The 25,590-nt window shown below is 44.4% G+C and overlaps 1 protein-coding gene across 6 annotated transcripts in view; it reads left to right on the top strand.

Moving 5' to 3' along the window:
• The window catches only part of AGO4 (argonaute RISC component 4), a 421,284-nt gene that overhangs the window by 144,883 nt on the left and 250,811 nt on the right, over positions 1–25,590 (top strand). For all 6 annotated transcript variants that reach the window (XM_069223826.1, XM_069223825.1, XM_069223829.1 and 3 more), the window contains one exon: positions 25,170–25,290. In XM_069223826.1, the coding sequence (XP_069079927.1) occupies positions 25,170–25,290 (121 nt within the window). The remainder of the gene's footprint in view (positions 1–25,169; positions 25,291–25,590) is intronic.

A 25,590-nucleotide genomic window follows, 5' to 3' on the forward strand; every position in this document is an offset into this window, starting at 1 on the left:
GGCCCAGAAGAGCCCTGGAGGCGACTAGGTGTGGATGACAGTGGTAAGCGGAGAGAGGGCAGCCTGTAGGGACTGTAACAACCATTTGGAGGGAAAAGGCGGCAGATCCAAAGATCTTGAATCAGAGGAACCAGGGCAGAAAGCAATAGGCATCAGGCAGCTCTTGTTGCGCGGAGGCGGCTGGTGTAGTTTACACATGTGTAGCTGTCTGCTCTGGCCCACTCCACCTGCCAGACAGTACTGTATCACTGCTGTGTTATTCCTGATACTACCCTCAGATTAAGAAAAAGCTAAAGGAGAAAGTATGAAGCATAAAGTAATCAAGCAGGCACTAGATAGCCATTGGCAACTGGAACCTGGAGCTTGTGATCGAGACCGGTCGCACTGAGGAAGCACCAAGCAAAGGAGACACCATGCCTCCATGACAAGCACAGCTAGACATAGCCTCTTGAATACCACCTACGTAGGAACTTCACAGTGAGGAAAAAGAGGGGATTAATCAGTACCTCCAGCCCTTGTGTAGAGTATGAGAAGCAGTCTCAGGGGTCATAAGTGGTTGACCAGCAGGGGACCCCCCCCCCCCAAAAAAAGCACAAACCCTTAAAGAGAGAGCAGTTTTTGGCCACTCTCAGCCGGCTGTATTACCAATGAGGGGTAATTTCCAACTCTGTCCCAATGAAAAACTTGGAGGATCTGCAATTTATTCGATGCAAGAACTGAAAAACAAGACACAAAGCAACAGCGTCTCGTTAGAGTCTCTGACTCTGTACATGGACCCACACTGTCATAACCTAGAGGACTTGGAGGCTATCACATAGTCTTTATCTTCAGGAGAGCTGCAGTCACGGCTAAGAGTAAGGCTCAAGAACAGCGGGAGCCCAAGTTTACAAACTTGAAAAAACACCCTGCAACTATAAATCGAGAAACTGATCCAGCGCTTTTGGAGTACAAGCTGCGCCTTTAGGCTATAAGAGCTATTGATTTTTGCCACGTTTCCACAGGGGAAAAAGCACATGTCCTAGTGGGAAAGCTGTGGGGAAATCCCTGCATACTTCCTGATAAGAGATGGTATCCCTTTCATCGGAGATTCTGCTCCCATGACTCGGCCACCTATGTCAGCCTCTCGGAAGCAGATCAACTCAGGGAACCTGGAGACAGAAGGAAAGTAAGCCTAAGCTCAAAGCTTGGGGATATAAGCTAAAAAATAGAGCTGTCATCCTCAGCCCCTGATCAGCCACACTTGCAAAGGCGAATACTAGACTATACATGAGGAAGACATCATCCTCCACCTCATTGCACAAAAACGTGAGCCATCATCTGTGCAGTTCCGCCAGGAGCATGGCCACAATTCAGAGGTGGCCAAATCTCTCAGATTCCCCCCAGTAAAATAAGTTCACTGGGATGCCTCACCTCAAAATGTCATACATTGCGCTTAACATGAATTCACCTGCTTATCCCGACGCTTCAGTGTTTATGCAAAAAACATCAACACAACTTCCCATGGATCTGTCTCATAACCAAGATAAATTAAGGTCCATCAATTCATCACTAATGGTAGCCACAAATGCCTTGACATGGCAATCTCTCAAACTAGAAGTCCAGATGGAAACTATAGATAATGGTGCGCACCATGGCAGAAATGGCAAAGAAGATTGAAAAAAAAAAATTTAGAAAGTTATATCACAGGGCGTCTTTACCCTGACATAGTTGAAAAATGGGCTACTTTGCCAGCAATCCTTGCCACACTAGTTGTTGACCTTCAGGATTCAAACGGCAACCATTCAGCCACGCATAGTAGCAGCGAGGCTGATGCAGAAATGTGCAAATCCAGCATTGAATTTGTGATGTCGAAAAAACAAAAAAATTGTCCAACGGAGCCTGGGAAGGAAGCGTAGTCCTGCATTCCTCATCACACTAAAAATGAAAGTACTCTTGCCAGCTGTGAAAATCAAAAGGGACTATGTGATGCACTAATAGAGGGGCATGGTGGGACGGAAGTGCACCGCTAACACAGAGAGCAAAAAAAAAAGTATTTAAAAATACAGCGGGTAATACTAGGTGCACTAAAATCCCGCAAATATCGTGCAGAGAAGAAACCGCAACTGATAATCTCCGACCCCCCCTTATAGGTAATTTCTAGTATTTCTAACAAAAGGTGAGACTGGCTCCCAGAAGCAGCACGACTTACACCTTGCGGCTTCTGACAAAGCATCTTAGTCTCAGATTTATACTTTGATGCAAACCTGTGCTAGCGCAGGTTTGCATCAAAAAGTTTACCGCCGGCTTCTGCCATTCCTAGACGCCAGCCGGTCTTCGTATTTAAGGAATGACGCTAGCCTGCACTAAGGCCCAGTCAGAATCAAAATAAATTACGATAACCGGGCAGGGGAGGGGTAGGGAAGACGGGGGGGGGGGGGGGGTTGGGGTGGGATTGTGCGTCAAAGAATGGGGCTAGTCAGGTTAGTGCCAAAAATATTGACTCTACCCTGACTAGCGTAATTTATTGACACACAACCCCCATGTACATGACTCCTGTCTTAGCAAAGACAGGAGTCATGCCCCACCCTCCCCCCCAATGGCCCTGTAGGGGGGCCCAAGTTAGGCCCCCCCATGGCACCTACGAAAAAAAAAATAGAGGGCTGGGTGGGGGTGGCAGGGGGTATCCCTGGGTGCAGGGAAGGGCACCTGTGGACTGCTTTCATGGTCTCTGGCCATGGAAATGAGCCCACAGGTCCCCTAACGCCTGCCCTGATCCAGGCATTAAATAATGGTGCTAAACAGGCTTAGCTCTATTTAAGGCCCTCCTCCGTGCGTCATTTTTGCACAGGAGGATAAATAAGGTGCAAATGCCTTAATCATTTTTTGCCCGGGAACGCCTTCCTTGCATCACATTGACGCAAGGTAGGTTTCCACGGTATAAAAATTACGTTAACTCCTATATTTTGACACAAGACGGGTCTGGTATCAAAATATAAATATGGAGTTAAGTTTGCACTGGTTTCGTGGTGGAAACAAACCGCAAATCTGGTGCAAACAGAGTATAAATATGCCCCTTACACCTAGGTTGTCCAACAGATGGGCTGTGACAGCAGCAAAGTTACAACAAGTATAAATACACCATACATTGATAAAGCGCCTCGTCAGGCATCAGCACAGGCTTATGGAAACCCCAGGAGCAACCAAAAAGCAAGGGGCCCCACAATCATGTAGACTGTCTCTGACCAAACAGCAACATCTGATAGCCAGTTTGCAACATTACAAGCAACACATAGGACTGCCTTGTGTGTAAGGGAGTCCAGCTCCTGCATGTAAATCAGTCATGAGGAACCCACAAGGTCAAAGGCTCAAAAGAAAACAAACGGTCCAACCGGAACAAATGGAATTACAAATGTCAGTCCATAAAACCCTCCGAAGAAGCTACCTGTAGAGCCAGAGAGCACCAGGCCTGTATCTCTCCCAAGGGAAGTTGAACAAGTTAATGCAGATCCCTTTCTACCTTTCCCCATGAAACTTACTGGTCTGTGGATGAGCTTGCACCTGATAATGCCACGTGGCAGAGTCAACAGTGATGTAGTGGGATCAGTTGCAACATTGAAAGTGAGGGTGACAAGTGCAAAACAATATTGCGCATGCCCCCCCATACATCTAGAGGTCCAGTGGATGTTCTTGACAGGTCCAAAATTCTCAAGCTGGTGTAGTATATCCCCACACTCGTTCATCAAGAGTGAAGATATAATAAGCATACAATTTGACCATCAGGACATGGGTAAGGAATCAACAGTCATAACATGGCGCAATCCAAGTCTGTCGGAAAATGTCGCACAAGAAAAGGAACAGTTAGTAAGCTGGGGAACAAATGTCTAAACACTGTAAAGGGAGAAAATACCTCTGTTCTTTAACCCCTTAGCTGTTGCTGCCTCCCACACCTTTAGTGCTGAGCCCTTTTTAGGCTATTTGGGATAGTTTGTGCTTAGGCCCCCATAATTTTTGTCCACTAAAGCTATCCATGCCAGATTTGCTTCTTTTGTTTTATTTTTTCCAAACGTTCTGTGGATTTTAAAGGTAACCAGAGTTTGTGGGTTCCCCTAGAGGAGACCAAGAAATTAGCCAAAATACAGCTAAATAATTATTTTTTATTTGAAAAATGAAAGTGCTGCAGAAGAGAGCATCATTTTTTTTTTCTTTTTTGTCCCCTCCCTTCCCCCCCTGTAAATGGCATCGTCAAAGGGTTTGTGGTGCTAAAATCACCAGCTTTCAGGAACAGGTAGATTTGAATCAGAAAACCACGTTGTTCGATGGCATCTGTCGCTGTAGATACACATGGTATGCATGAGCTCGCCATCTGGTGTTTGGTCGGAGTGTTACAAGTTGTTTTTCTTCGAAGAAGTGCTTTCGAGTCACGGGACCGAGTGACTCCTCCTTCTGTGCTCATTGCGCATGGGCGTCGACTCCATCTTCGATTGTTTTCTTTCCGCCATCGGGTTCGGACGTGTTCCTGTCGCTCCGGGTTTCGGAACGGAAAGATAGCTGAAAACGGAAGATTTTCGACGGTATCGTTGCGATCCGGTTCGAGATACACATACGACGACGCGTTGAACATCGAAGCGCTTCGGTACCCTTCGGGGTAGATTTCGGCACCCCGTCGGGGCTTAGTCGGCCCGACCGCGTGGAGAACAACGCAGATGGAACGGACCCCGTTTCGATTCTGCCCCGAATGCCACAACAAATATCCTTATACGGACCTACACTCGGTCTGTAACCTGTGCCTGTCACCCGAGCACAGCGAAGAATCCTGTGAGGCCTGTCGGGCGTTCCGGTCCCGAAAAACTCTGCGCGACCGTCGAGCGAGAAGACTGCAGATGGCGTCCACGCCAAAGGAGCGTCCACAGTTCGAGACAGAAGAGGAACAGGAGGAATCCTTTTCCATCCAGGATTCAGACTCCGACGAGATAGACTCCCCAAAAACTGTGAGTAAGACGTCGAGATCAGAACTTAAAAAAGGAAAGAAGGCCCAGGGGACGCCACCGCCAACCGGCCATGGCTCCACCCACATTCTCGGTGACCAACAATCGGCACCGAAAAAGGCCCATTCAGTGTCGAGATCGTCCGACTTCGGTCGAGACACCGGCACGCAGCCTCCTCGGGACCGAGAGAGTGCTAAACAGAAGCATCGACACCAAGAGTTCGGTGTCGACACGGATCGACGCCGAGACAGTGGCGCCGAAGACCATAGAGGCCAAGAATTTTCGGCACAGAAAAAGAGGAAGATTACCTCGGAGCCGAAAAAACAATCAACAGGGTTTTCGGAGCCGAAAAAAGCGACATCAGACCCTGTTTCAGGCTCCTATACTGAAGAGCATTCTATGTCTTCACAAATGAAGAAACATAGATTTGAACAAGAACTGCAATCCACTGACGTGGATCACACGCAAAAGCGTATCTTTATTCAGCAGGGGACTGGGAAGATCAGTACCCTTCCACCTGTCAAACGAAAGAGAACACTTCAGTTTACTCCTCAGCAACAAACCGCACAAAAGGTAACACCTCCTCCCTCGCCTCCACCTGTAACTCCGGCTTCGCCAACTTACACCCCGTCACATTCGCCAGCTCACACCGCCATGAGCCACGATGACCAAGATCAGGATGCGTGGGACTTGTACGACGCACCAGTGTCTGATAACAGCCCAGACACATACCCAACTAGGCCATCACCACCGGAAGACAGCACAGCCTACTCACAAGTGGTGGCTAGAGCAGCACTATTCCATAATGTGGAACTACACTCGGAACAAGTAGAGGATGATTTTTTATTTAACACCCTCTCTTCAACCCACAGCTCCTACCAAAGCCTGCCGATGCTCCCAGGCATGCTACGCCATGCAAAGGACATTTTCAAGGAGCCAGTTAAAAGTAGGGCAGTGACGCCTAGGGTGGACAAAAAGTATAAGGCGCCTCCTACGGACCCTGTATTCATCACCTCTCAGCTGCCACCAGATTCTGTGGTGGTAGGGGCTGCCAGAAAACGGGCAAATTCACACACTTCTGGGGATGCACTTCCCCCAGATAAAGAAAGCAGGAAGTTCGATGCAGCCGGGAAGAGGGTTGCTGTCCAAGCAGCAAACCAGTGGCGCATCGCAAATTCACAAGCGCTGCTAGCGCGATACGACAGAGCCCACTGGGATGAGATGCAGCATCTCATTGAACATCTCCCAAAAGATCTGCAAAAAAGAGCAAAACAGGTTGTTGAGGAGGGTCAAAACATTTCAAACAATCAAATACGCTCCTCCATGGATGCAGCAGACACGGCCGCAAGGACCATTAATACGTCGGTTACCATCCGTAGGCACGCATGGCTCAGAACGTCTGGATTCAAGCCAGAAATTCAGCAGGCAGTCCTTAACATGCCAGTAAACGAAAAACTTCTGTTCGGTCCGGAGGTCGACACAGCCATAGAAAAGCTCAAGAAGGACACTGACACTGCCAAGGCCATGGGCGCACTCTACTCCCCGCAGAGCAGAGGATCTTATAACACCTTCCGCAAAACACCTTTTAGAGGAGGGTTTCGGGGTCAGGCCACACAAGCTAGCACCTCACAGTCCGCACCGCCCACCTACCAGGGACAGTACAGGGGAGGTTTTCGGGGCCAGTATAGAGGGGGGCAATTCCCTAGGAATAGAGGAAGATTTCAAAGCCCCAAAACCACTACCAACAAGCAGTGACTCACACGTCACTCACCCCTCCCACACAACACCAGTGGGGGGGAGGATACGTCAATATTACGAAGCATGGGACAAAATAACTACAGACACATGGGTCCTAGCAATTATCCAACATGGTTATTGCATAGAATTCCTGCAATTCCCTCCAGACATACCACCAAAATCACAAAATTTATCAAAATACCATTCACAGCTTCTAGAGATAGAAGTTCAAGCACTACTGCAAAAAAATGCAATAGAATTAGTACCAAGCACACAAATAAACACAGGAGTTCACTGTACTTCTTGATACCAAAAAAGGACGAAACACTGAGACCAATTCTAGACCTCAGAGTAGTAAACACATTCATCAAATCAGACCACTTTCACATGGTCACACTACAAGAAGTGTTACCATTGCTCAAAAAACACAACTACATGACAACCCTAGACCTCAAAGACGCATATTTCCATATACCAATACATCAATCACACAGGAAATATCTAAGGTTTGTATTCAAAGGAATACATTACCAATTCAAAGTATTGCCTTTTGGTTTAACAACCGCTCCAAGAGTATTCACAAAATGCCTAGCAGTAGTCGCTGCACACATCAGAAGGCAGCAAATACATGTGTTCCCGTATCTAGACGACTGGCTAATCAAAACCAGTTCGCTCACACAATGCTCAAACCATACAAATCAAGTCATACAAACCCTCTACAACCTAGGGTTCACCGTCAACTTTGCAAAATCAAACATTCTGCCAAGCAAAGTACAGCAATATCTAGGAGCCATAATAGACACGACAAAAGGAGTAGCAACGCCAACTCCACAAAGGATCCACAATTTCAACAGAGTCATTCAACACATGTCTCCAAACCAAACAATACAAGCAAGAACAATACTACAGCTCCTAGGCATGATGTCCTCATGCATAGCCATTGTCCCAAACGCAAGACTGCACATGAGGCCCTTACAACAGTGCCTAGCCTCACAGTGGTCTCAAGCACAGGGTCACCTTCTAGATCTGGTGTTGCTAGACCGCCAAACTTACCTCTCGCTTCTATGGTGGAACAGTATAAATTTAAACATAGGGCGGCCTTTCCAAGATCCAGTGCCACAGTACGTAATAACAACAGATGCTTCCATGACAGGGTGGGGAGCACATCTCAATCAACACAACATAAGAGGACAATGGAACATACATCAAACAAAACTGCATATAAATCATCTAGAATTATTAGCAGTTTTTCAAGCACTAAAAGCTTTCCAACCAATCATAACCCACAAATACATCCTTGTCAAAACAGACAACATGACAACGATGTATTATCTAAACAAACCAGGAGGAACACATTCAACGCAGTTAAGCTTGTTAGCTCAAAAAATATGGAGGTGGGCAATCCACCATCAAATTGGTCTAATAGCACAGTTTATTCCGGGGATCCAGAATCAGCTGGCAGACAATCTCTCTCGAGATCACCAGCAAGTCCACGAATGGGAAATCCACCCACAGATTCTGAACACCTACTTCACACTCTGGGGAACACCACAAATAGACTTATTTGCAACAAAACAGAAGGCAAAATGCCAAAACTTCGCGTCCAGATACCCACACAAGCAATCCCAAGGCAATGCCCTATGGATGAACTGGTCAGGAATATTTGCTTACGCTTTTCCTCCTCTCCCTCTCCTTCCTTACCTAGTAAACAAATTGAGTCAAAACAAACTCAAACTCATTTTAATAGCACCAACGTGGGCAAGACAACCCTGGTACACAACACTGCTAGATCTGTCTGTAGTACCACACATCAAACTGCCCAACAAACCAGATCTGTTAACGCAACACAACCAACAGATCAGACACCCGGACCCAGCATCGCTGAATCTAGCAATCTGGCTCCTGAAATCCTAGAATTCGGACACTTACAACTTAGCCAAGAGTGTATGGAAGTCATAAAACAGGCCAGAAGGCCATCCACTAGACACTGCTACGCAAGTAAGTGGAAAAGATTTGTTTGGTACTGCCATCATAATCAGATACAACCACTACACGCAACTCCAAAACATATAGTAAATTACTTGCTCCATTTACAAAAAGCAAAGCTAGCCTTCTCTTCTATTAAAATACACCTTGCAGCAATATCTGCATACCTGCAAACTACCTATTCAACTTCCTTGTATAGGATACCAGTTATCAAAGCATTCATAGAAGGGCTTAAAAGAATTATACCACCAAGAACACCACCTGTTCCTTCATGGAACCTAAACGTGGTTCTAACAAGACTCATGGGCCCACCTTTCGAACCCATGCACTCTTGCGGAATACAATTCCTAACCTGGAAAGTTGCCTTTCTCATCGCCATTACATCTCTAAGAAGAGTAAGTGAAATTCAAGCGTTCACAACACAAGAGCCTTTTATACAAATACATAGAAATAAGGTCGTCCTACGACCTAATCCAAAATTTTTACCAAAAGTTATTTCACCATTCCATCTAAATCAAACGGTAGAACTACCAGTTTTTTTCCCACAGCCAGATTCTGTGGCTGAAAGAGCACTACATACATTAGATGTCAAAAGAGCATTAATGTACTACATTGACAGAACAAAAAACATCAGAAAAACTAAACCGCTATTTATTGCATTCCAAAAACCTCATGCAGGTAACCCAATATCAAAACAAGGTATAGCCAGATGGATAGTTAAATGCATCCAAATCTGCTACCTTAAAGCAAAAAGACAACTGCCCATTACTCCCAGGGCACATTCAACAAGGAAAAAAGGTGCTTCAATGGCCTTTTTAGGAAACATCCCAATGCAAGAAATATGTAAGGCAGCCACTTGGTCTACGCCTCACACATTCACCAAACACTACTGTATAGATGTGCTATCCGCACAACAAGCTACAGTAGGTCAAGCTGTATTAAGAACTCTATTTCAGACAACTTCTACTCCTACAGGCTAAACCACCGCTTATGGGGAACTAACTGCTTACTAGTCTATGCATACCATGTGTATCTACAGCGACAGATGCCATCGAACTGAAAATCTCACTTACCCAGTGTACATCTGTTCGTGGCATCAGTCGCTGAGATTCACATGGACCCACCCACCTCCCCGGAAGCCTGTAGCAGTTCAGAAGTTACCTTCAATTTTGTACATTTGTATATATATTATTTAATCCTTTAATAGGTACATACTTACATTTTTCATTGCGCGGGCACTATTACTATAGTACAACTCCTACCTCACCCTCTGCGGGGAAAACAATCGAAGATGGAGTCGACGCCCATGCGCAATAAGCACAGAAGGAGGAGTCACTCGGTCCCGTGACTCGAAAGCACTTCTTCGAAGAAAAACAACTTGTAACACTCCGACCCAACACCAGATGGCGAGCTCATGCATACCATGTGAATCTCAGCGACTGATGCCACGAACAGATGTACACTGGGTAAGTGACATTTTCATTTTTCAACAGTTTTGGCATTTTACTGGGTCATACTCCATTTGTACTATTTATTGTTCTTTCAGCCTCCTTCCAGTAGATAGAAATGTGTGTGAAACCAGTGGTGGATCCCAGGCAGCTAAACATTTCTGAAAAGTAGACACAATTTTGAATTCAGCAAGTGGTAATTTGTGTAGATCCTTCAAGATTTTCCTATGGAAAGTAACAGTTGAAATAAAGTATTGAAATAGAGTTAAAAAATAAATAAAATATTCTGTCTGTTTTCTTCCGTACCTTTTTCCACTTTTGGTAGATTAAAAAAAAAAAAGAAATATACCATTATGCCTGCTGGACCCTTCTGGTTGTGAAGATACATAGGTTCTGTAGGTTAATCAAGAACCCAAGGTACCCAGAGCCAATACATGAGCTGCACCTTGCAATGGGTGCTTGCAATGGTATACAGCAATTCATTTGGTAAAATATAAAGAGTGAAAAATAGGTACTAAGGAAACCTATCCATTTCCGAAATGGGTAAAAGATAAGGAGTTTAGAAGCAGTGGTTATTCGCCCATCTCTGAATTGCGGGGCATTTCTTAAAATGACTTCTTTCTTACACACTGTCTTACATTTGGGAGGCAAAAATGTAGAGAAAGATAATTGGCAGGAACACTTGTTCTTCTATCCTGTGTCCCCCCCCCCCCCCCCCCCCCCCCAGGTCTCCCAATAAAAATGATACCTCACTTGTGTTTATAGGCCTAGTGCCTGCGACAGGAAACGCCTCAAAACGCAGCATGGACACATCACATTTTTGCAATGAAAACTGACTTTTTTTTTTTTTTTGCAAAGTGCCTAGCTGTGGATTTTGGGCTGTAGCTCAGCCGGCACCTAGGGAAACTTGGCAAACTTCTACATTTTTGTAAAGTAGACACCTAAGGGAATCCAGGATGGGGTGATATGGGGCTCTCACAGGGTTCTGTCATCCAGAATTCTTTACAAACCTCAAAATTTGGTGTAAACACTTTTTCTTCTATTTTGGTGCGGCAAAGTTCTGGGATCTGAGAGGAGCCACAAACTTCCTTCCACCCAGCATTCCCACAAGTCTCCAGATAAAAATGGTACCTCACTTGTGTGGGTAGGCCTAGTGCCTAGGGCAAGAAATGCCCAAAACGTATTGTGGCGATAACTGAGGTGAGTCTACTAATTGGTCTTGGGATCTAGAACCATTTGGGAAACCTACCAAACGCTGAAATGTCTTTACAAAAAAAAAAAAAAAAAGACACTGAGTGGCTTCTGTGAATGTCCCAAAGTGTTTTTTTTTTTTTTTTTTTTTTTTTTTTTTATAACCCAGATCACCCTGCAAAAGTGAAACGCTGAGGAAAAACAGTATTTTTCCTTGAATTTCTGTGAACTACAGGAATATGCATGGATTCACAAACCTCTTACCACCTAGTGTTCCCCAACTTGTCCTGATAAAAAAGCTACTCCACTGGTGTGCCTGGGCCTAGTGTTCGTGACAGGAATGGACCGCACAAGGGTCAATGGTAGTCCTTGCAATAGGGCTACTCTTGACCCTGGGTTGATCCATTCTGGACGCTAGCACTATGCACAGGCACACTAGTTGCTGTTTTTATCAGGATAAGTGGGGAAATACTGGGTGGTAGGAAGTTTGTGGATCCCTGCACATTCTTGTAGTTTACATGACAAAAAGCAAGGAAAGATAGTTTAATCAATGTTTCACATTTGCAGGGTATTCTGGGTAAGAAAACATTGTGGAATCCACATGCCACAGCTATGTGGACTGCCCCAGCTGTCTAGTTTTCAGAATGTCTGGGTTTGGTAGGTTTACCTATATGGCTGCTGAGCCCAAGACCAAAGACACAAGTGAAAGTCTTACAAAACCAGGCTGTTTTATGATGGGTAATTTTGATGTCTCCACAATACGTTTTGGGCACTTTCCTGTTGCAGTCACTTGCCCACCCACACAACTGAGGCAGCGTTTTTCCCTGGAGATTTAGGGGAACACTGGGTGGTAGAAAATTTGTGGCTGCCTGCAGATTCCAGGACTTTCCCTCACGGAAATGCAAGGAATCTTTTTTTCTTTTTTTTTTTTTAAACTGTGTATGATTTCATGGGGATTCTGGGCGAAGGAAAATTGGTGAGAGCCACGCAAGTCCTGCATCCTTGGACTCCCCTGGTACCAGTATGTTAATTAATCCACCACTCACACAAGTTGGTTTTAGCACCTTTAGAAAATATAGTATTCAAAGCATGAATACTTATCAAAGTATCTGTATATTTAAACCAAACCTCTGAAGGAGAGCCATAAAGCCACTTCACTGCACCAACCACTTTATGGTCCATTCACACACCACTCACGCACAACACTTTCATACCTTCGGCCACGGGCCAAATCCAACCAATCACTGCTCTCACATCAACTTACTGCTGCCAGACAAGGGCCCATCACATTCATACGCCACAGAACGGAATAAGTTTGACTACATTTACCACTTGTCAAGTAACCGCCTCCTTCCTGAACATTACTGAAGGCATGCGTAAGGAACCTTATAAAAAAAGATAATACACTGCCAAACATTTGGGCAAAGGTTCCTTTTAATCGACCTACTGCAGCAATATTTTCTTTACCAGGAACGCTCCAACAGCTTTACAAATTCCAAGTATCAACGTTCTCAATACATGTTTGGAACACAAGCGCTCTTTAGCACGAGACGGGCGCTCGTGAATATCAAGGTTCCAAATATGACCCATCCTTCTCAGTCATTAATTTACACTACAAATGATAAACAATGTGTTACATAAAGTTACCTAGTTGTGGATAGCATAACTAAGAAAAAGAGACACAAAGTAAAAAAAAAATAAAAAAAAAAATAATGTACAAAGCGGCATATCATAGATTAGATACAATATAAACCGCAAGCTTTAAAACTAAAGATTCTATCAAAAAAGAACTACACTATTTGAAATACAACAAATACTTGTAGTAATTTCAATTTTTTTTTTAATTAAAGTTTTGATTTGACATTCGATTCTCTTATACAATCATTCAAATATGCAGGTGGTCTTCTCTCACTGCTCTTTTCTTTCTGCTTCCATCCTCCTTTGTACCCAATTGCTCACTCCCCCTTCCCCCTTTCTTTCATGGCTACTCAAAGACTAACTTTGTGAGTCATCATAGTGATTTATCAACTTCTCTCTGTTAACATAAAGCCACTGCAACCCTCTTCAACATTTTTTTTCAGTCCTCACTTGCTCTTCCCTTCTGATACAAAGCCACTCTGCGTTTGTTTCACTTGATGCCATTGTCCAATACCACATAATAATCACTCAATCTTAACCTCAAAAGGCCCCCGTAACTTAAACCAACCCAATCCCTTGCTTTCCATCCTTGACTTTAACCCAATCACCAACTAGTATACCTGAACGTCTACTAAACTGTGAATCTTCCAAAAGGTTATCCATCCTCCAGCCAACCCGGAACCATCTTAGTTCTGCCCTTACATCCCCTCATAAATTCAAACAGTGTCTTCCCCTTATCTTTGAGTTGTGTGGTGCGATGAGCCCAAACTGCCTCATACACTGCTACGTCAACATTGATTACTCTGAAGAGGTAATTGAATTGTGCCTTTAAGCATTTGATTCATGCGCTCAACAATGCCATCTGTTTGAGGATTATAAAGTGCAGTGCGATTGTGCGTGATACCATAAGTCAACAAAAATTCTTTCATTTCAACAGATGTTAATTGTGTACCATTGTCAGTAATAATAGTATGAGGACAACCTTCCCTCCCAAAAATATTTTTTGAAAATGCAATGGTACTCTTTGTCGATACCTCCTTCATAAACACCCCCTCTGTCCATTTAGAAAACACGTCCTCCAAGACTAAAGCAAGTCTGACTGCAGGCTAAATCAGGCAAAGGCCCTATGAATCCAAACATGCTGTGTGCCATGCTTCGCCTGGATCTTCGATATGACCCATCAGAGACTTCGACCCAAGTTTTAACCTTTTTTCACTCTCCCTACAATATATACTCTCTTGAACCCATTGCGCAGTTTGCACATCGATACCAGGCCACCAAAAATTCCTCTTTAATTCTCCTTTGAGTCAACCTCTGGCCTAAATGTCCTTCGTGTGCCACCTGTATGATTCTTCTTCTTCTTACATTCTCCAAGGGTACAAACTTATCACCTCATCACCACCCCACCCTCGTTTAACCACAATTCATCCAAACTTAATATAGGGTCTCACCGATAGTGCAACTGCACTCTCTTTGCACCTTCAACAATCATCTCACTGACGCTCTGTAAAACAGAATCATTCGACATCCCTTGTAGCCATTCCATTTTAGAAAAAACACCCAATCCCTGTTGCACTATATCCTCCATCCACGCCACTGTTCCTTCTCCCTTCAACAAAACTGCCTCACTGTCAACCAACTTCCAATCAATTGCGAGCAGTGAAAGAGCGTCAGCCTGAACATTTCGCCATCCTTGAATGTACTCAACATTATACAAATACTCTTGTAAACGAGCCGCCAACCTGGCCAATCTTGCAGAACCTTTGCCCACCCCTCCTGCCGACAATACCTTTATTAGAGGCTTGTGATCTGTTCTCAATTTGAAACTGATGCCCCCATAAAAACATCCTAAAATATTTTACCGACCAGGCAGCTGCTAAGGCCTCTCGCTCAATTAGCAAGTAATTCCTTTCACTCTCAGTAAGTGAGCGCGAGGCAAAAGCTACTGTCTTCTCAATGCCTCTGTGTAATTGAGATAACACTGCACCCACATCACACACTTGCGTCCACAGTAACAATGGTAGGTAATGATGTATTGAAAGGTATCAACATTTTTGTAGAACAGACTTCATGTTTTATATTTTCAAAACATGCTAGTTGTACCTCCGACCATATGAAACTGCAACCTTTATGTAACACTCTCAACCCATCTGTTTTGTCTGCAAAGTTTTCTACAAACTTTGAATAATATTCAAAGTCCCATGAAGGATCTCAGTTCATCTTTGTTTTTCGGACACTGAGACAGCTTTATAGCTTCCAACAGATCCCTTTTTGGTTTTACTCCCTCACCAGAAACTGAATGGCCCAAATACTCAATCGCCTTACACAAAAAAACATTTCTCCTTTTGCAAAGTAAGACACACCTCCCAAAGTGTTTTTTTTTTTTTTTTTTTTTAAGTACCCTTCTCAAAATTTGATTGTGTTCTATAACAGTTGGTGCAAATATCAAAATGTCATTCTGGAAAAATACAACATTTTTATAGCCCTAAAACACTTGTGACATCTGCTGGAAAACACTTGCAGCAGATGATAGAACAAAGGGCATTCTGATGAAACAAAAGGTGCCATCCAGGGTGATGAATGCTGTAGCATCACGCAAACTGTGGTGTAAACATATCTGGTGGTAAGCACTCTTCAGATCCAATTTAGCAGAAAATTATCTATAACAAAGTTCTGATTATCACTGCAAAGGTCCACACAAAATCTCAATTGCCCATTAGACTTTTTTTGTGATAACTACAGGTGAAATCCAATCAGAAGCCTTTACAGGTTCAATCACTCCTTCCTTTAACATATCTTTCAACGTTTTACAGACTTCCTCTCTGACTTTCCTAAGTTTGACGGCAACTGCTCCTGGCATCATGAAAAGTTTATGTACATAGCCCTTTACCTCTCCCAACTCTTCTTGAAACACTTCTTTTACTTCAAGGATAGCATTTACTTCACCATCTTCAACAATTATAATTTGTTCTGAATCTCTTGGGTTCACAGTTATATTAAGGTAGTATTGGTGCATCCAACCTAATATTGGCAGTCCGCTCTCAGCCACATACTTTTCCAATGGTTTACCTAGTTTTGAAGCATATCACTGCTGTGAAGAATCTCAAAATCTCAATTTCTTCCCCTTGATATCCACCTGGACAAATGTCTTTTACAATCAATTCGAGTTGTGGCCACTTCCAAAGAAAAACATCTTTGGGAATAATAGTATATTTCGATCCAGTATCCACCATTAATTCTACATTTACATTTTCAATGTTGAACAAGGCTTTAGGCCTATTTTCTCTTCTGTCACGTTTACTTTTGTTATGCTCTCCCAAACTAAGTAGGGGTTCAGTTGCCTCACATCTGTCTTAAAACACCGCCACACCCTTCGACTTACGCCATTCAAGACACATGCGTGCAAAGTGGCATTTGCGCCCACATCTCCTACACTCTTTACCTATGACATAAAATCCTTTGAATTCACTGTGTAAATTACTACCACACCTATTACACTTCCTACTAGGAGCGAACGTCTGTGCCTTCTGTGAACTTTGTGTGTTTTTACCCCCACAACAACCACACTACCACTAATGCTTTCAACTCCACCTAAAATATCCTGTGTAACTTGATGTTTTCCACCTACACTGCCCTGCTTCCTCCTCTCCTTCATGCATAATTCTGATTCTCCTACCACCTTGGCCATGTCAATAGCATCTTTCAAACTAGGATTCTTTGCAGCCCACAATCTCTCTCGACTCTTCCTATGCTTACACTGAACCTTTAACTGATCTCTAATCATTTCATCACACATGCCACCAAATTTGCATTTCACAAATAACTCTCAATCTGGATACAATGGGCTCACCCACCCTCTGCGGTTGAGTGTAAAACTTGTAGCTTCCCAACACCACATTAGCTACCTTCGCAAACCTATTGTGTAACCTCAATCTAGCTTCCCTGTATTAATCAGAAATGTGAGCTCCATTATCTGTAGCCACATGCATGAATTTGAACAATCTATGCGTCTCTGATCCTAAGAAATTCAACAAAATTGCTTTTGTGTGCGCAGAACTAAAATCCTCACTATCTAGTGACAGCAAATAATTGTCAAAGATATCTATCCAATCTTCCCACTGTATCGCTGGTACTCCCTGATGCGGTAAGAAACATGGTGGTGCAGCAATTGAGAAGTGATCCATGACCTACAAATGCACAATAAAACAGAAAAATGTAATGTCATAAACCAGTTGCGCAAACATACAAGTTAATTTCCTTAACAGTAATGAAGTGAAGTTGTGCGCACCACCTCGTAGTCAATGGTGCACACAGTTCTGATCCAAGAATGAAGGGTGTGCGTGTCACAGTGTTTAAATTTTGAAAGAGTGAATCTTCCAAGCACTATCCTTTTAAGTAAATCTGTGGTGCTCAAATCTTAAGCATCCTCAAATGCGTGCTTCACCTTTAAGAAAGTTCGGCACAGCCCCTTCAGGAACAGTTTCCAGGCTGTACAAGCCAGTGAAAAGCGCTATTTGCCGTAGCTCCACCCCTCCAGAAGTCCATCCGTTCCTAGACACGCTGTTCCTCACTCAGATACCGCAGCTGTAACTTTCTGACACCCACATACAACGAAGCATTCACAGTACCTGAAACGGCTGCATCCTGGTCATGTATGTAAAGCAAGATATCGCTCACACAAACTCCTGATGCGATTCTGCTCACATGATCAGTCACGCTATCTGCTTGCTGTTCGCTCAGTAGGTCGATGTCAAACACGCTCGTCTCCAAATAATGTTATAAAAAAGATAATACACAGCCAAACATTTGGGTAAAGGTTCCTTTTAATAGACCTACTGCAGCAATCATTCTTTACCAGGAACGCTTCAACAGCTTTATGTATTCAATGTATCCACGTTCTCAATACATGTTTGGAACTCTTGAACACGAGACCGGCGCTTGTGAATATCAAGGTTCCAAATATGACAGCACCTTTACTAATGACTACCATGATAGCCACCTGAGGCTCAGGAAGACATGTTTTTCATGTGCCTTTAGCGCACTCACTGTGCTAAATCCAAATCCTTCCAGTTTGTGGCTTCAAGCTGACGGTGTCTGGAAAATGCCTTGAGACCCATTAATCGAACTGAGTGAGCATATCTACCAATGAAACTAAGGCAGGCATGCTGGGGAATTTTCACAGCGTTTCCTAAAGAATGTCCTAAACTATGAAAAAGGGTAGTGTTTGGTACACAGGGTACTCCCATGAGAATGTAGCACATGTCCCAGTCACCATTATGTGCAGTGACTGTAATGCACTTACATACAGCAGATGTAACATCTACTAGGTTCTGACTGAGGGTGAAAATGGCAAGCAGCTCAAACACTGACCATATGTGTCACTGTCCTTCAGTGCCAGCGTGCACCAGTGGGTTTGAATCTGTAGGTGGAGATGTTGTGCATCTGTACTACCTTTGCTATCTGCTTTCTACCTGTGCAATATCCCAGGGAAAGCACACATATGATCAGCTTTTCTTAACCATTCATGTCTGTCCTCATCAGAGTCTTGACTAATCCTGTATAATTGCCAAGTGAACCTACCACCATTAGCTACTTAAAGCTCAAGAAAACCGGTCTTTCATGCACATCAGCGGACTTATTGTGCTAAATCCAACTCCTTCCAGTTTATGGATGAAAGTTGGGGTGTCCGAGTATGCCTTGCGAGGCCTAGTCCTCAAACTGTGAGCAAGCATATCTACTGTTCAAACTAAGGCAAACATGATGGTGAATACGATGACCGGTCTCTAAAAGTAAAAAGTCAAACGGATATTGTAGGAAGTTGGCTCTGTATGCACTATTTCAAAGTAAGGAATAGTATGCACAGAGTCCAAGGGTTCCCCTTAGAGGTAAGATAGTGGCAAAAAGAGATAATACTAATGCTCTATTTTGTGGTAGTGTGGTCGAGCAGTAGGCTTATCAAAGGAGTAGTGTTAAGCATTTGTTGTACATACACATAGGCAATAAATGAGGAACACACACTGAGACAAATCCAGCCAGTAGGTTTTGTTATAGAAAAATATCTTTTCCTAGTTTATTTTAAGAACCACAGGTTCAAATTTTACATGTAATATCATTTGAAAGGTATTGCAGGTAAGTACTTTAGGAACTTTGAATCATTTCATTAGCATGTATACTTTTTGCATAAAATACAATAAGCTGTTTTAAAAGTGGACACAGTGCAATTTTCACAGTTCCTGGGGGAGGTAAAGTAATGTTAGTTTTAACAGGTAAGTAAGTCACTTACAGGTTTCAGTTTTTGGTCCAAGGTAGCCCACCGTTGGGGGTTCAGAGCAACCCCAAAGTTATCACACCAGCAGCTCAGGGCCGGTCAGGTGCAAAGGTCAAAGAGGTGCCCAAAACACATAGGCTTCAATGGAGAGAAGGGGGTGCCCCGGTTCCAGTCTGCCAGCAGGTAAGTACCCGCGTCTTCGGAGGGCAGACTAGGGGGGTTTTGTAGGGCACCGGGGGGGGACACAAGTCAGCACAAAAAGTACACCCTCAGCAGCGCAGGGGCGGCCGGGAGCAGTGTGCAAACACGCGTCGGGTTTTCAATGGGTTCCTATGAGAGATCAAGGGATCTCTTCAGCGTTGCAGGCAGGCAAGGGGGGGGGCTCCTCGGGGTAGCCACCACCTGGGCAAGGGAGAAGGCCTCCTGGGGGTCACTCCTGCACAGGAGTTCCGTTCCTTTAGGTGCTGGGGGCTGCAGGTGCAGGGTCTTTCCCAGCCGTCGGGAAATGGATTTCAGGCAGTCGCGGTCAGGGGGAGCCTCTGGATTCCCTCTGCAGGCGTCGCTGTGGGGGCTCAGGGGGGACAACTTTGGTTACTCAGTCTTGGAGTCGCCTGGGGGTCCTCCCTGTCGCGTTGTTTCTCCACCAGTCGAGTCTGGGTCGCCGGGTGCAGTGTTGCAAGTCTCACGCTTCTTGCGGGGAGTTGCAGGGGTCTTTAAATCTGCTACTTGAAACAAAGTTGCAGTTCTTTTGGAGCAGGGCCGCTGTCCTCGGGAGTTTCTTGTCTTTCTCGAAGCAGGGCAGTCCTCGGAGGATTCAGAGGTCGCTGGTCCCTTGGAAAGCGTCGCTGGAGCAGGTTTCTTTGGAAGGCAGGAGACAGGCCGGTAAGTCTGGAGCCAAAGCAGTTGGTGTCTTCTGTTCTTCCTCTGCAGGGGTTTTTCAGCTCAGCAGTCCTCTTCTTGTAGTTTCAGGAATCTAAATCTTTAGGTTCAGGGAAGCCCTTAAATACTAAATTTAAGGGCGTGTTTAGGTCTGGGGGGTTAGTAGCCAATGGCTACTAGCCCTGAGGGTGAGTACGCCCTCTTTGTGCCTCCTCCCAAGGGGAGGGGGCCACATCCCTAATCCTATTGGGGGAATCCTCCATCTGCAAGATGGAGGATTTCTAAAAGTTAGTCACCTCAGCTCAGGACACCTTAGGGGCTGTCCTGACTGGCCAGTGACTCCTCCTTGTTGTTTTCTTTGTTTCCTCCGGCCTTGCTGCCAAAAGTGGGGGCCGTGGCCGGAGGGGGCGGGCAACTCCACTAGCTGGACTGTCCTGCGGTGCTGTGACAAAGGGGTGAGCCTTTGAGGCTCACCGCCAGGTGTTACAGCTCCTGCCTGGGGGAGGTGTTAGCATCTCCACCCAGTGCAGGTTTGTTACTGGCCTCAGAGTTACAAAGGCACTCTCCCCATGGGGCCAGCAACATGTCTCTAGTGTGGCAGGTTGCTGGAACCAGCCAGCCTACACAGATAGTCGGTTAAGGTTTCAGGGGGCACCTCTAAGGTGCCCTCTGGGGTGTAGTTTACAATAAAATGTACACTGGTATCAGTGTGCATTTATTGTGCTGAGAAGTTTGATACCAAACTTCCCAGTTTTCAGTGTAGCCATTATGGTGCTGTGGAGTTCGTGTGTAACAGACCCCCAGACCATATACTCTTATGGCTACCCTGCACTTACAATGTCTAAGGTATTGCTTAGACACTGTAGGGGCACAGTGCTCATGCACTGGTGCCCTCACCTATGGTATAGTGCACCCTGCCTTAGGGCTGTAAGGCCTACTAGAGGGGTGACTTATCTATACCTGCATAGGCAGTGAGAGGCTGGCATGGCACCCTGAGGGGAGTGCCATGTCGACTTACTCGTTTTGTTCTCACCAGCACACACAAGCTGGCAAGCAGTGTGTCTGTGCTGAGTGAGGGGTCTCCAGGGTGGCATAAGACATGCTGCAGCCCTTAGAGACCTTCCTTGGCATCAGGGCCCTTGGTACCAGGGGTACCTCTTACAAGGGACTTATCTAGATGCCAGGGTGTGCCAATTGTGGATACAAAAGTACAGGTTAGGGAAAGAACACTGGTGCTGGGGCCTGGTTAGCAGGCCTCAGCACACTTTCAATTCAAAACATAGCATCAGCAAAGGCAAAAAATCAGGGGGTAACCATGCCAAGGAGGCATTTCCTTACAGATATCCTGTGGGACTCGTTCACCAACACTTCTACTTTTGCTTTGAAAGTGAAACTACAGATTGTTTGCACACTTTCAAACAAGTAGAGATGTTGGTGAATGTCCCACAGGGCATTTGTTTGACTTATTACTCTTACTCTAGTTCATGTTGGCAATCATGGTGGTTCTTGTATAGCTTACATAAGTTCCCTAACAAGCACTTCAAAATTCAATCATGCCTTTAACATTTTGCCATACAGGGTAGTCTGTGACAATGTAGCCTATGTTCTGTCCACCAATATGTGCAGAATGGGGACTAGAAAGCACGTTAAACAGAACTACCACATTCTGACAGCGTATAAAGGTGTTTAGCAGGCCATAAGGAAGTCCATGATTTCCTTAAGTAGATGAATTAAAATTCTGGAGCTCCCATAACGAAGCAGTGGCCCATGGACATTCGGTACCCATACACTGCCACTGCAGCTCCACCTCAGTCGATTTCCCAGAACTTTGCTCTAGTATGATACAATGTAAAGCAAGTAGGGAAATGGGCACTGGGGACAGTAATAACGACTCTCCTGCCGCTTTCCATGCTTCAAGCACACTTTACAGCGACAAAATGGACGATCCTTTTGGGTGTTTTAGGAATTCAGTCAGCAAAGTGTCTCTCCTGCAGCCTTACCACATCCTCTGGAACACATAACAGGGAGGCTGCTGCTTCTGTAGCAGCAGTGAGGCTTTCAATTACAGACAGCTGGAAGTCAAGGAAAGGCATGAGTCTTACTGTGGTTATTTGACAATAAACAACATGCACATTGTAGGTTGCCATCTGGATCAGGTGGATAAACAGTTTCTTGTACCAAGTGGCAGTTTATTTTTTTTTAAATTATTTTACAACACGCATTGGTTGAACGTGGTCATTCTTGTCCACTCCACCCATGTACTCATTGTAAATATACAGGTGAGCTTGTGGACTTCAGCCATCTGACCCTAAACCGTGATGGGGGGGGGAGTAAGAGAGTGATCATCTTGAATTGTAGTGAGCACGTATGCAACACGCCTATCTGAGAACTTGACTGAGCAGTGTGTTGGAATGCAACTCATTACTCTCGGTTTTCTGGCGCTTCCTGAACAGCTCTACTCCTGTATAGAAATTGTCCACATAAAGATTATAACATTTGTGAAGGAGTGGCTGGACAAGCTCCCACGCAATCTTCCCTGTGACCCCTACGTGGGAGGGCAACTTACAGGGTTTAGCGTGGAGTCCTTCCCTGTATACACTAAGCTGTAGTTGTAGCCAGAAGAGCTCTCACAACATATACAGCTTGATGCCATAGCGAGCTCTTTTGCTCACAATGTACTGCCTGAACAGCAGCCACCCTTTGTACAGGATCAAGGACTCCTCGACTGCTATATTCTTTCCAGGAGTATAGATCTCTGGAAACCTGGCAGACTAATGTTGCACGACAGGCCAAATTTGGACATCCTGATATGGTCCTGATGGTCCCAGGGCAATGCAGCAGAATTTTAATTGAAATGCAGCATGTGCTGCAATACCAAAAAACAATCTCTCCTCATGTTAGTGTGAAGAGAGGAGTTACCCAAACCTTGAGTCCAGTAGGACTGCAAGATGGCTTACTGCACTAACCCCATTTTGAGTGTAAGGCCCAAAAATATCTTCAACTCTGCCAGTAAAGTTGAAGTCCACTGGCGTACCCTAGAATGCCTCCGTGCTCCCTCAGAAATAGTTCTACATGCAAAAGTGTTTGCTGCACAATTTGCTGAAGGAAGTCAACATCCAAAAAAAGATGGACGTAGTCGACTGGCAAAAAAGTTGGCCGTATTGACTTTACATCCAGCATCACAGGTAAAAGATAGATTTTCAGGCTGAACTAAATTGGGGGGCTTCCAATAGAGCACTCTGTGCTTGCTGCTGCAGGCACCTGCACTTGGTGTTGGTTTAACCTGCTGTTCTTTCGCTGCACAGACTGTGCTTGCGAAGGGACAGCACAACGGTCTTCCGTGACTCCCTCAGAATTCCGAAATAGTTGTGGTCTGATGGGTCTCTGCCAACTGGAAAAAATTATTCCCAGATTCTGCTCCATTGTCAATCCTCAGATGCTGTCTCGGTATCTTCTGTCTGCCTCTGATCCTGCCTCAGCTGTCCTCCATAACCAGAGTTAGGGCATGTGCAGCAGTCATCCAAGGAGATGCCATCTCTGCTACTGGCTAAACAGTCCCTCTAAAGCACTAGCCTACGTAGAAAGCAGATAGGGCCACAAAATTGTTGGGATTGTGTGATGTGTGCAACAGTAAATGTCAGTCACCTTACCTTCACTTCCTCTCTCAATCAGCAGATTATCTGAAGACACTGAAATAAAACAAAGACACACTATTACTTCACCTTGCCACATACCCAGCATCACAGCCTTTAGCACTGGTGGTGCCCAGTGCGATAATCATTTTGGCGCTCCCATCCCATGACCACCTCTTTTGTATACCCTCACTAACACCCAGCAAGAGTGTCCATCTCTGCATAGCACCCTTCGCACATACATTTAATTTGTTTTAAAGCACAGGTAATGGCTGGCTTTACTAATCCACTTAACTACTCAATATTATTCAGATCAGTTCTTTGCAGCAGGCCTATAAACCTTCTGCGCTACTTTGTGATGTGTCAAAACTGCCTCTAGATAAAAGTCCAATCTTTCTCTAGCAGGAACATTATCACAAGAGTTAGCTGGACATTTGTATTGCTGCTTGAAAGCTATCTATGCCTGATAGATATGCATTTATGTGTAAACATAAATGTCTCTCACAAAAATACTCTTCTCAGTTATAATTTTTTTTAGGGTCGAGCCTGCGAGAGCATGGGCTAACGCATGCGTCTCGCTTGTTAGATTGTGTTCAGGAAAAGGCTTGGAGCCTGCCTATCGCTCACCATTTGCTGGTTTGCGTGGCACTCTTCTTTACAGCCTGGAGCTTGTGACTGGCAAAAATGTGCCCAGCAGGACAAACAAAATTCAACATTTTATATTTTTTAAAGCTAACTTTCTTTTATTTTGCCAAGTCATCTTTTCTCATGTTTTCTTTTGTTTTTGCTCATGGGTACTGTTGTCAAGAGGACAATAACAGCTTCGAAATACGCAAGACCTATTGCATTGCAAATGCTTGTTTTATATGTGTGGTTACCCTGTGGACAGATCCTTGCCCCCAGGAAAACCACTCACTTGTAAAACAGTTGTTTTGGTTCGTTAGTTGTGATTTTCCTGGGGTCTTGACTTCAATCCAGTGAAATGTGAACTGATCTGTCAACTTTTTTCGTAAACTCTACACAATGTCATTTGATAGTGTCTTTGTTCATCATATTGTTACATGCTGAGCAATTCAGAAATTGTGAATTACTGAAAGCATTCCAATCAGTTTAAGGGGTTTCCAAAGTCATATGTTTATGAATTTAGTTCGATATTGGCAAAATGCTTGTGCTTATGACATGTGAGGTTTAGAATTTAATAGTAGCAGCAGCCTGTTAAAAATTCTCTCTGTTACATTTGCTTCACGAAAGTGTATGGGCTATCAATTAGAAAGGTGGAGCATGGAGTACGGCACATTTCATACTTCTCATGGTTCTACAATATGTGGTGATAGTGTAAGGTACATTCTGTTGAACTAGTTTCTTCACTTAAACTTCAGAGAATTGACATTATCTAACAGGCTTTATTTTTTGCTGTTCTCTTCAGGGAGGTGGTGGATACAATGGTGCGACATTTCAAAATGCAGATATTCGGTGATCGGCAGCCAGGCTATGATGGCAAAAGAAACATGTACACGGCGCACCCTCTGCCTATAGGCAGAGACAGGGTAAGTATAATGAGTGAGTTAGACATATTTGAATGAATGTCTGACTATGGATGCAATAATTATAAACACACCCCTATGTCCTTTGTCTGACGTGATTCTGTTGAATACCTAAAAGGATCCAGTTTCATGCTGTCATTGTTTTGAATGAAACATCATACTATCTAGAGTTTCTAGATCACAGAAAAACAACTAATAGAAGGCATCGCAGAAGAAGCATAGAGGCCAATTGCATCCTTAGTGGATTGTTTTTGGCAGAAACTTGATCTGTGCAAATGTGCATGTTTTACTGTAATGAGCAGT

Source organism: Pleurodeles waltl, chromosome 3_1 (assembly GCF_031143425.1).
Source record: "Pleurodeles waltl isolate 20211129_DDA chromosome 3_1, aPleWal1.hap1.20221129, whole genome shotgun sequence".
Classification (NCBI taxonomy): Eukaryota; Metazoa; Chordata; class Amphibia; order Caudata; family Salamandridae; genus Pleurodeles; species Pleurodeles waltl.